General features: G+C 39.5%; 1 protein-coding gene across 3 annotated transcripts in view; it reads left to right on the plus strand.

Moving 5' to 3' along the window:
• The window catches only part of TBC1D1 (TBC1 domain family member 1), an 85070-nt gene that overhangs the window by 55294 nt on the left and 16609 nt on the right, over positions 1–13167 (plus strand). For all 3 annotated transcript variants that reach the window (XM_063310686.1, XM_063310684.1, XM_063310685.1), the window contains 3 exons: positions 2375–2560; positions 7847–8008; positions 9616–9774. In XM_063310686.1, coding sequence (XP_063166756.1) covers positions 2375–2560; positions 7847–8008; positions 9616–9774 — 507 coding nt within the window. The remainder of the gene's footprint in view (positions 1–2374; positions 2561–7846; positions 8009–9615; positions 9775–13167) is intronic.

The raw sequence follows: 13167 nt of genomic DNA on the forward strand, positions 1-13167 counted from the left end.
TGCAGTACATTTGTGCTCATCTGAATAATATTCTTACACAGCTCCTCTTGTGGGCGGTTGGGTTGTTACTTTGATAATGGAGCACTTGGTTAGTGTGTGTTGATTTCCGGTAGACTGGCGTTTCTAGGTTGCTGTCATTTCCTCTACTGATGAGGATGTCCAAGAAGGGTAGAGTGTTGTTTTATTTTTCCCTTGTGAATTTTATTCCTCTGAAGATGTTGTTGATCGTTTCATGTGTCTTCTCTAGTTGTTCCTTTTTTATTATGACAAAGGTGTCATCTACATACCAGATCCATATTTTTGGCTGTATGCATGGGAGTGCTATAGTTTCTAGACCCTGCATTACAGTCTCTTCTATGAGTCCTGGGAGTGGTGATCCCATGTCTTTAAGTTCATCCATTTAACATAATTATAACACAAACATATTGGTTGTAACTGAGGAAAAGATGTTTGAGGAGACATGGGCAGCATTTAAAAGGTTGCCTGTATTTTGTCGTTTGGCTTAATAATGGGAAGTATTGAATTAGGAAGACTCAGGTTGGGTTCCTTACTCAACAGTGATGTGCACTGGATGACTTGGGTCCAGTCACTGTGCCCACTTCACACAGAGTTCAGAATCCATCTGTTTCCAATCTCATGACGTTAGCTTTCACTGGGAGGTGAGTCAATTTACTGCTGACTTATCTCCAATGGATCTGAAATTGTAGCTAAGCTGGTCTTTTCATTTGAAGCACTGCAGCTCTGCAGAGTTTGGGAGTTGCTTGTTCAAAGCCAGGCGCTCTTGCCTCACCCTGCCGTGTAAGCTCTGACCTCTGCCCATTCCATCGAGGTCCAGCCCCCAGAGTATTCTCATTGCTTTGAGATTGGCAGAAGACAATTTTGGATTGACTTCAAGCTATTGCTGAAAGAATCCCTTTCTTTCAGGCAAACCTAATGCAGTGTTGTTGCAAGGATCATGTGGAAGAAAACCATGCAGCATTGTCTTGTCAGTGTCAGGAGAAAAGCAACAAAAATATATAATAATTAAATAGCACCAGCATCTATCAGAAGTTTTTTGTAGGAACTCATTTGTAGCCAAAGCAGGAAGTCATGTTGCTGTTTTGTATAGCTCTTTTTGTTGCTGTTATTTTAACTCTGGCAACTGTAGAACTGTGGGAATGTGGTTGCTTTAACTGGCCAGAGGATCTCAATGTGTACCATTTTGGAGCCCAATGAATCCAATGAGTTTTAGCTGGTGGGGTCATTTTTTTTCCTTCAAAATAAAAGTGAGTAATTGCCTGAGTACATACACAGCTGTGCAGGAATGCAAACTTTTGAGAAGGAAAAAAAATAGTATATATATTCATGGCACAATAGTTTTACTGTGTTATTGTTTATTCCAAAATAGCCTGGAGAGGAGGGGAGCCACTGCTTTTCAATCGGCCAACCCTTCTCCCTGCCTGAAATCAAAAGAGAAGTGGGAAGAAAATGTTGCAGATAATGGCTTTAACTCAGGAGCACAGCGAAGTTATAAATATGGTACAAAACTGTTCTCATAAAAGGGGAGGCAGAATAAAATATAGAAGGAGTAATAATCTAGGAGAATGGGTTGGAAGTGTCTTATCTGCCATGAGAGAGAACCACACCATACAATACTGGAGAAAAACATTAGTATAGATAAGACTCCAAAACATCATTCCTTGAGTTGGGTGGCTTTATCATGTAAATGTTTTACCTTATACACTAGATGGCACTGTTTATTTTTCTTTGTAATTCTAGGAAAGTTAATTTGATTATTTAATTTAAATGTCATGAACTTGAAACCCCAAATATGAAGACATTTGGGTACTAATGTTGATAACAGAATACCTTGTTCTAGCAGTGGTGGGGGTTTTTGTAACCTGGTTTTTCAGAATTTAGATTTTTGCAGGAAGAAGGTGAGAGGGTAATGAAAAAACAAATGATCATCAAAGGTCTGACATTTAACACATATCCTGGTTCGTGTGGAGAACATTTTGTGCAGTCTTTTGGATCTAGTCTGCTGAGCTGGTTATATTTTTCAGGGACAACTGGAAATCAAGTCTAAATGATTTGTAAGTTCTGTGTAAGAGCTGGAGTCTGTAGAAAATTCTTAGCTAAACGCAGAGTCATTTATAGCAGCTGTAAAGTTCAAAGTTCAGAAAAATTGTAAAATCTTACATAAAATGAGTAATGCGTTTGCTCAAATATCGGAAGACAAAAGGTCTTGTGAGATTTTCAGTTTAGGAAAGCAGGTTTACTTCTGCCCATTACTCTTCTGATAATTCCTTTCCTAAGGCCAGGATTGATCTAGGAATTCAGACAAATCCTCAAATCAAAATAATGTTTCTGAATGTTTCTCTTTGGGTATATTAAGATTTTTCTGAACTGGGAGAATTGCCACCCAGATCACCGTTACAACCAGTTTGTGAAGACAGTCCTTTTGGGACAGTAAAAGAAGATAGAAAAAGGACATCCAAGGAGCTGCGGGAACTGTGGCAAAAAGCTATTCTGCAGCAGATACTCCTCCTTAGGATGGAAAAGGAAAACCAGAAGTTGCAAGGTAAATAAATTGTTCTACCAAATATCTCCAGAAAATTCAACATCATTGGCATTTGTAGGTAAAGGTAAAGGTTTCCCTTGACGTAAAGTCCAGTCGTGTCCGACTCTAGGGGGCGGTGCTCATCTCCGTTTCTAAGCCTTGGAGCCGGCGTTGTCATAGACACTTCTGGGTCATGTGGCCAGCATGACGACTCGGAACGCCGTTACCTTCCCGCCGAAGTGGTACCTATTGATCTACTCACATTTGCATGTTTTCGAACTGCTAGGTGAGCAGGAGCTGGGATGAGCAACGGGAGCTCACCCCATTGCGCGGTTTCGAACCGCCGACCTTCCGATCGACAGCTCAGCGGTTTAACCGAAAGGCAATAAATAAGTAGTCTGAAGGTGTGTTATTCATTGCCTGTTGTGCTTGTTGCTCTTCTTGCTGTACTTTACCTGTACTGGGTTTATTTAATCTTAATAGGCACTTTGCTTATTTTATCAATGGCAACTCTTAAGCCTTGTTCCTGGAAGTGCTGATAAGAGGCTCAGACTCTGTCTCCTTTGAACCCTTCATCTGGTATAGCTGGATTCACTTCTTTATGTTCAAAGTTATTGTCATTTTAGCATCTCTTACTATCTAATTTAACTTGTTTTTGAAAACCTCTTCTCTTCAAGCAGTTGTCCTTGACCCTTGAACCCATCTGTGCAATTTTGTCTTCAAATAAGTTCACTGGAAGAAGCCACAAAAAAGTGAGCTTTCTCCTAGTCCAGCTCAGCTTCTAGCAACCACAGGACACATCTATGTTATTGTCTAGGTAACAATACAGGACTGGTTTGTCCCAGCCTTGTCTACAGCCTTGGGATTTCCTGCTGTCACCAATCCAAGTACTAACTAGGTGTGACTCTGCTTCACTTTTTTGAGATAAGTCAAGGCCAGCTAGGTGCTTCTCCTACAGATACTTAAAACACTTAGGGTTTTTAAAGGAACCCTTTTATAGGAACTCTTTAAAAACAATTGCAAAGTATTTCTGCTTATGTATCCCTATAGGTATTCTTCCAAATAGCCAGGTGAGTGAATGTCCCTTTTGGGAGATGGGCAGTGATAAATCTGATTAATAAATAAATAATAAATGAATAAATGAATATCTTTCTGCGTCTTCCCTTCCCAAAGTCTTTATGTCTTCTGTGGCTCTTCTACATCACTTTAGGGCCCTGGACAAATAACGTAAAATCATGGAGAAATAATGCTGTGATTTTGTAATGCCATTCAAAGTTGGTTGAATGCTGTCATTACCTTCATTCAGATGGAGGGAAGAGGTGGATCTAAACACTTAGTTCTTTTTTATGCTGTTCTTAGAGGCTGCACTCAGTGCAATTAAAAAAGGGTTGTCTTGACACTTTAGGAATATTCCCCTGTCCTGTTGGTTGCAGTGCAGGGAAAATGCTGCCTAGGCTATGGGTAGACACAATTTCTTTTCTCTACATCATGAGCAGATGTCACTCCTGCTCTCAGTCCCTGCCCCCAAAGCTCCATTGCATGTCCAAACAATATAGGGGACACCTGAAACTAAAGCAAAGGCTAAACTTTGGGTCACAGTAAACAGTAAAAACAAGGTAGTGTTCCTTTTATGCCATAGATTGGACAAGAACATCTAACAGTCTTACAATCAAAGAACAATAATGCTATATCCAGAAAAGGAGTTCAGAAGCAATGTGGTCCCTTCCCACATTGTCCAACTTCACAAACAAGCAACACAATTTAAGTAGGAATTCTAAATGTGTCTCTCATGAGAGGTCTCAAGAGCTGTTCTGGATTCTAAATCCAAATGTATTACATCATCATCATCATCATCATGATTACTATTATTATTGAATTCTTTTATCCCAAATTATTCTTTTTTATGGTCAGAATAAGGAGGAGAGGGGAAAAAATCACTTATTGACTTGCGTGTTCTTTTCAACATACCCAGTAAAAGTGAAATTTTCAGAGGCACTACCAAAATCAAAATGGAAAAGAGTATTGTTTGTTCTGCCAGTTGGAGCTATAATGCATACTAAACTATCTGCCTGGTGACATATTTGTTGTTGTTGTTGTTAGTGCTGCTTTGAAGAAACCCCATGCTATTAAATTATCAAAGTGGCAGCATTTTGTGATGTATCAGAAGCCTGGGTCCCAAGAATGACAGAGTGCTCGTAATGTATTTCCAGAGCAAGGGCTTACTGTCTGTATATCAAAGCAGACAACATTAAAGGGTCCGCCCTGAGGTGGTGCATTATCATTTAAATGTGGGTCTTAGTTGTGTTAGAGTCCACGTGTCTTCTAAATGCTGCTGTTAAAGGGAAACAAAACTAAAGATTTAACTTTCCTTGTTTTTTTCTATCTCCTTTTCAACTTGTTTTCTATATTCCAGTTCATTCCTATGAAGAGTTTCCTTGATGTAGTAGTCTCTGTGGTTTCATTTTCAAAATTATAGTCATTTCTGTCTTCCCAGTGGAGGACTCCTTATGATAATCACCTAGAACATTTCCTTACAATAGAGCTTCTTGGAAATAATAAAACACAAGCAATAAGAATATATGAGAGCCAGTTTGGTGTAGTGGTTAAGGCATTAGGCTAGAAACCGGATGACCGTGAGTTCTAGTCCCTCCTAATCATTCTCTCTCAGCCCTAGGAAGGAGGCAATGGCAAACCACTTCTGAAAAACCTTGCCAAGAAAACTGCAGGGACTTGTCCAGGCACTCTCCAAGAATTGGACATGATTGAACGGATTAAAAAAAATAGTACAACAACAAATCAAGGATAACAAGGCTTCCGATCAATCACCTATGCCCATTTATCTCTATAATCACTGGGCTCTAACCTTACTATCCCAGTGTCTGGGGGGAAAGCCAGCTCTTCACAGCTTTCTGGAAGGTTAAGAGGGTGAGGTGCTGCCAGATCTCAAAGGGAAGGGTGTTCCACAAGGCAGGAACATGCTTCCTAGGTCCCACTAGATGGCAACCTTTAAAGGAAGGGACCTGGAGCATCCCCCCTTTATCCCATCTAGTGGAACAGGCAGATACCCTCAAGCAGAGGGTATTATTTTGGGGGGCAGCAACCTTACATGCAGAACACCAAGAAGGTGTAAACAAAAGCAGTTAAAAACATGAGATAAGAAAAAAGAAAAGGTTATACCAATACTGTTGGTCCTTGCTTTCACCAGGTCCAAATACCACTTGTACACTTTCCACTTCTCATCTCTCTCTTTTTGAAGACCTCATCGACTCCATCTAACCTCATTGTTTAGTCTTTCTCATTCACACAACCCATTCACTCTTCCTTCATATACGGTGTCGGTTTGCTATTCAATCCACATTCATGCCAAATTATTTGAGCAGGCAAGGCACAAATACTGCTAAACAAGTCAGTGGCAGCAAGCGAAATTTCTCAACCCCTCTGGAAATCACTGTTGACCTGGCAGGAAATAACTTTCCTCTTCTTCTAAGCTTTTATGACCGTTGGCATCCAAGGGACAATAATTACAGCTCTGCACCCCATAAATCAAGTGGTTCATGGCCTTTGCTGAATGAATTTTTATTGCAGGTGGACTATATTAATTGCCATTATAGTTTGCATAACAAAGAATGGCATTTGTGAGACAATAGGAGGAAACAGCTCTTAAGTGTTCATTCCCAGTAACCAATACCTGAAAAGGGCTCTAATACATTAATTTTCAGAAATCTGTTTCTTCTTTTATCATAGAATCTGTTTGCTAACATTTTCAGCCCCCAAAACACACCTGAACGTTACCACAATTATTATTATACCTCTATCTATAAGTACATTAAACAGCCAAGGGGACGTCACACATCTTTATCTTACTCTTTGTTCTATGCCAGCCATTTACTAAACATTCCATTTATTCTCATGCATTCTTTATTTCCATCATACAGCACTTTCATCTCATTCAGCGACCAACCTTCAACTCCACATTATCCCAAAACGTTCCATAATTCTGGTTTATTTGTTTTTTCATCACCTTTCTCTGAATTATTAAACATACAATAAGCTTTCCTTCTCCCATTCATACTGAAGAGCAAAAATATGCTCTGAACATCCCTTGCCAAGCATAAAGCCACACTGCCCTTCCCAAATGTTGCTAACTGTCACTTGTTGTACCCATTAATCAGAATTCTGCCAGTGCGTTCTCGGGCCCACTAAAGAGACAGCCCCCCATTGTCTGTGTGTTCACTTCCGCTACCTTTCCCTTTGCATAAAGGAGCAATAACTAAATTCTTCCAATTCTCTACACTTGCAACTTACCATTTTTCAACATTCTCACAGCATTTATGACTTTTTATCCTTTTTTCCCTTGGACACTAACATTAATTGCATTGTTTCAATTCCTCTCTTCAACATACCACTGTTATTCTCATAAAGCACTACTTCCAGCATTTGCTCAATTCAGCTTCATCCGAAGCCTGATCATCACTTTCATATTCCATCCACTTTGCTGGAGTCTCCTTGTTTAGCCCTTTTCATCCACATGACTTCCATCAAAATCGTTCTGCATATTCTCAGCCTCTTAACCAGTCCTTGCTCTCTTTGATGGCTTTCTGTGCTATGATCTTTGGGTCTTACTGTGGAGCATTATGTGAAATAGTTTTATCATAAGCCAATTTTAGATTAGTGTATTTTCCAGCTCAGAGTAATATACTTAATGCCTCTGCTGTTTTCCATATGAAAACAATAAAGCTAAGATTTGAGTATGTACCTGCATTAATATGCTAGTAAAGCCCAGTTTTATTGTGCCATCTTTCAAATTGCCCATAGTGAAAAATCCATGAGTAGCAACAAACTGAATGCGTATAGCAATGCGGTCATGTTTCTATATGGTTTGCTTTCTAAAGTTGCTGAAATAGGCTTGCCTTTGTTTTGACTTGGGCATCCCATTAGGTTTTGGTTTTCAATGAACTGTCTTAAATTACTTTGTAATAATTAGGGGTGCACAACTGCTTGAAGCTTGCGCTACAATTTGCAGAACATGTTGATGGCCAGTAGGCAGGGAGGGGCTCAAATGGAAAAAATCAGTGGGACTGTTGGATGTGGATGTGGAGTATTTAAGAGGTGAATTTGGAGCTATAAACCTCTGCACAGCTGAAGATGTTTTCTAAACCACCACTGGCTCCACCACCACCACCCTCTCTCTCTACAGGCTAAATTTTTGGATCTCACCTGATCTTGGACGGTATCTGCAGAAGATTTGTTAGTGGCCTTTCACATGTGCACCTGGCTTTAACTTGTTCACCTTTTTTTCCCCTCTAGCTTCTGAAAACGATCTGCTAAATAAGCGCCTGAAGCTTGATTATGAAGAAATCACCCCATGTCTCAAAGAAGTAATGTCAGTCTGGGAAAAAATGCTGAATACGCCAGGAAGATCAAAGATGAAGTTTGACATGGAAAAAATACATTCTGCTGTTGAGAAAGGTGAGCGTATCTAATTACTGAGGGATGCAGGTATGTGTAAACTTTGGAAAGTGAATTATTATCTTTTTAAACAGATGCAGTAATCGATTATAAGAATATAGTGAGATGTTGAGTGGCTTGAGCTTTTAGTTGTAATATTACTGGAATAAACTTAAGGGTTATGATGCTAGTTATGGCCAGAACCGTTTAAAGAGTCATTCTCAGAAGAACTGTTTCCTATGATTATTATCAGAGATCTAGCATTCTGTGGTGGCTAAAAATTGAGTTGCAAAGCAGAAAATCCCAAGTCTAAATCTCCTTTACTATTTTGTCACAAATCTGTTAGATCCGCCTTATTCTCCACATCTGCAATATAAGACACAGTAAAGCAGAATTATTTTTGGGATAGTTCAAGACTTCCAACTGAATTATGCATGTTGTGGTCTTGGAATTAAAAAGTGCTATTAAAAGTATTTATGAAGACGATGAACAAAATATTATTAGGATTTCATTCAGGAGATTAAACTGAAATCAATGCCTTGATCTGACTCTCACCTTATAGATCTTTTTCTAGTCCACAGATGGATCCCTATATTTGTTTTTAAATCCACATAGGTATTTCACAGATAGTATAAAAACATAACCACTGCCAATGTTTTTCAGCTATGGTTAATATTACTGTTCTAATAGGAGAGAACATTTCCCCCTCCCCACTCCCCCTCTTCTTCCTCTTCCTCTTCTTCTTTTTCTTCCATGTAATTTTCAATAAACTCCCTAGGATTCACTTGGGGATCAACACAGGATTGCAGTAAAAAAAATTCTGGCTTATTTCGTTTTCCATTATGTATGTGGACAACTGGATTTTATGTTCCCATTTAAACAAGTTATAACCATGACAATAAAACCCATCTATCTTCTCTCCCCTTTTGCAGTAAAATGTGTGTGAGTATGCTTTTCATGCAAGAATTCTTTATTTCCTAGAGAAAGCCAGTTATTGTGACAACAAATCAGGAGGAGTCTGGTAGCACCTTTTCTGATTAATGAATTTTATTAAAAGCTTTCATGAGTTGCCACTCACTTTATCAGATAGATAAAGAGTGGTTTCATCAGGTGCATGGAGTCTAGCCTACTCTAATTTGGCCTAGAGGGCTGTGCAGAAAAATTACCTTTCCTCTTAAAAGTGTTTGTGATGTACTGAGTATTGCTGGGAGAGATTTGTGTTGGTAGAGTGTCCATGTATGACTATAATAGAGGTAGAAATGAGCTTACCTTACCCTATTTTATTCTTCCTTTTTCCACTGAGGTAAATATTCAGGGATCTGGTCAAAAGAGGAGCATTCCTCTCAGCTCCTTGTATGATCATGACTTGATAGTCCATTATGAACTGTTCTGAGGGATATTCCAGGAACAATGAACTTATCTTACTTTTCTGTCCCTTTTTTCCCCCTCATTGACCCTTGAAATGGTGTTGCATCACAGCAGCATTTCAAGGTCATTCTGGAGGGGTATCCACGTTGTGTGCAATGATTCCTTTTTAAAGCAGGTGGCTTGTAAATACGAAGTAGTGTGTGTTGGTCCCTAGTCTAATTCACTGTTATCCTTTTTCGCTCTTACAATCTTTTGAAAAGGAGTTCCTCGGCAACAACGTGGTGAGATATGGAAATTTTTAGCAGAGCAGCACCAGCTCAAGCATCAGTTTCCAAATAAACAACAGCCAATGGATACACCTTATAAAGAACTCTTAAAACAGCTGACTTCCCAGCAGCATGCCATTCTGATTGATTTAGGTAAGTCTGCATAGAAATAAATCTGATATTAATCTCGGAATGTTATGCCTTGCAAAGAAGGGTTATGTTTTTCCTATGACTTGATTAGGTTCTGTATGTATTGAAGAAGTGTCTTTGTGGGCAATGGCATTCAAGACTTACATCTTTAATGTCTCAGTGCTCACCTTTTTTTCCCATTTTTTTTAAAGAAAAGTGAAAAAGGAATATATAATCCAGTTTGTCTCATGATTACAGAGGAGAATCTAGAAAATATAAACTAGACTTTTCTAAATGTACATGAGAGTTTAAATAAGATTTAGGCATGGAAAGCATTAAATGATAGTCAGGTCTGTTGCTAATAATGTTTCACTGCTTCCAATAAATCCACTAGCCTCCAGTGAAACCCTTTTCCTATATAACTGTATACATTGTGAATTTGTTTGCTAGTTTGCCATATAAATGAATTAAAATAAGCAGAATATTTTATTTTAGTCACTTGGTCAGACAAACCTGTAATTCTCCTCTATTAGGTCAAGCGGTTAACTCAGTTCCTGACAGACAGTACACTAGATATGTCTGAATAACCTTGCACATGTGTCCCAGGGGTTACCGGTTTAGCTAACGATGAGGTCCGCTGCATCATTTGTGAATCATTTGCAGCCCACATTAAAACCAACCCATGATTTCTCCACTTTGTCCTCACTAACAACAAAGCAAGCATGCTTTTGACATAGAATCTTTGTGCTTGCATATCTGAGGCTTGCAGAGAGCCTTTCAGTCTACCGTTGCTCAGTTTGAAATCAACCAATAATTGAGCCACTGAGGGTCATTGGACTATAGTGGGAAATTAATGCAATAAATAAATATAAACTAACAAACAGATGCAGAGAGCACTAACCAATTGGCCTTCCCTCATTCTATTTCCAGCTGGCTTATATCATTGAGTATATTGCCCCCATCCCCTGACATTTCAGGGTTCTGTGCCTGAGCATCAGCCCTTCTCAAGAAGAGCAGCAAAAGAGTTTCTTTTCTCATCCTGCTTCCCCCTCCTCACACCATACGTTGTTCATGCAATTGTCTGCACGTATTTGTATACATTTTTCTGGTTATTTGCAAAACATACCTCTTGATAAGCTGCTACAAATCTGGTTGCAAGCGCTGTTTTTAAAAACAAACAAAAGTACTGAGAAGCCTCAAAAGCTTATATTCACCATGGTGCCTCCCCTGCTTGGACTGTCCCTAGGTATTTTTTCAATGTTCTATATGGTCCTCATAGAAAACAATTTACCCTGGCCTGATTTGGGGTGTTGTCTGTTCGGACAAGAACTGGCAGATAGATAAGTCTCCCATACAAAAGCTGTGCTCATTTTTGTTCAGACATGGAGGTAGGATCTGTTTCATACCTGCTATTAAAATGTGGCAATCAAGCTTAATATTTCCAGTTGTTAACAACATTAATTGCCATTGTGACCAGGAGGCCTTCTTTTGGGTGCCCGCTCTTCAGAAACCTCCAAGAAGTTTGCAAAATTTCTATCAATTATTACAGCTCTTAGAAGTGGTTCCTCCCTCACGCTATTAACTACCTGTTAATTGTTTCAGGATTTTCTTGCAATTAAAAAAAAACTTTTATTATATTAATTGTATTCTTGGTGTTTTTCATGTGTTTGGTCTTGGATCGTAAATAAACTTTGATTGATTGGTTCACCATGGTGCCAGACCTGCACCACAGAACACACCATGTCAAATGTAGCATCTCAGCAAAAACTGTGGCCATCCCACAAAAATTGCACTCTGTGGTTTTTCTGCAATAACAAGTATCACATTGTCAAGTTACTAAACTTGGCTTCATGACATTAAAAGGGAGATGCACATCATTTATTTCATTTGGGCTTAATTGTGATGTTGTTAATTCCAAAAAACTAGTTCCAAGTTACAGTAGTAGCCTTTCTTATACTTCACTGTAGTTGTTCCCCATAACATAGGGCAGTGTCCTAAAATTGTAAGATGCTGTTAACCCTTGATGAGTATTTCACTACAAAAATCCAAAGATCCACAACAGTTTTTGAGTAGAGCTTCTAAAAGTGCCCCATACACACACACATACACACACACACACACACACACATACAGTATATGTATGTATGTATATGCCATTCAGTGTATGCTGTTCCTGCCTGGGTGTAAAATGTAGGCAGGAACCGCATACACTGAATGGCACAACCAAGTAGCTGGCATTGTGTACAGGAACATCTGCACAGTGTATGGGCTAGGCCCTCCCAAGTCCAGACAGGAGATTCCACAGAAGGTCATGGAGAATGACAGGTCTAAGATCCTGTGGGACTTCCAGATCCAGACAGACAGGCAGGTACTGGCCAATCAACCAGACATCGTGGTAGTAGACAAGGACCAGAAGACAGCGGTGGTGATAAATGTAGCAGTGCCAAGTGACAGCAACATCAGGAAGAAGGAGTATGAGAAGCTGTAGAAGTACCAGGGCCTGAAGGAGGAACTAGAGGGGATGTGGAAAGTGAAGGCCAAAGTGGTCCCAGTGGTGGTAGGAGCACTCCGGGCTGTGACCCCTAAGCTGGGAGAGTGGCTCCAGTAGATCTCAGGAGCAACATCAGAGCTCTCTGTCCAGAAGAGTGCAGTGCTAGGAACAGGTAATATACTGCACAGAACCTTCAAACTCCCAGGCCTCTGGTAGAGGACCCAAGGTTGACAAAGACACATATCACCCACAGGGGTGAGAAGGGAATTTTTCATGTGTGTGTATAGGCATGCATATTGAGATATATATATGTATGTATGTATGCATGCATGCATGCCAAGACACACCTCAAAACCCATATGTTATAGTCAGCAAGAAAATACTCTGATCACTCAATAAGTTAGATCTTAAAAATCAAGAACAAATACAGTTGTCAAAGTCTCCCCCAAATTCACAGTGCAATAATGGGATTATTAATATTTGGAGCTGGAAAAATGTATTAACACTGCTTTGGTGATAGCTCTATTTGGTTTCTCAGTAATTTCCACGTGAAAGAAAGAGCCCGTGCTTGAAAATGGGAACTCTTTCTTCTGGCATATGCTCCTTGAACATGTCAGCTTCCTCAGTGCCTTTCACCCCTGAATCATCTTAGTTCTCTTGAACTTGAAGGCTTTAAGATCTGATCCAGAGATTTATAGCTTTTCTAATTTTGGAGACTTATATTCCCTTTCCTTCCAGTGAGAATTGGCAGGAAAATGCCTAAATTATATCATCAGTTATAAGTAGGAATTACATCTGCCTTCATCTTCCTTAGCATACCTTTCTTGTTCCAAATTTTTCCCCCCTCCACTTCAGTTCATTCTTTCAGAGTGAACCCCTAATGGGGCTCTGCCAAACTGAAGCTATTGAGCAGGATTGTTCAGTAG

This window comes from Candoia aspera, chromosome 8 (assembly GCF_035149785.1).
Source record: "Candoia aspera isolate rCanAsp1 chromosome 8, rCanAsp1.hap2, whole genome shotgun sequence".
NCBI lineage: Eukaryota > Metazoa > Chordata > Lepidosauria > Squamata > Boidae > Candoia > Candoia aspera.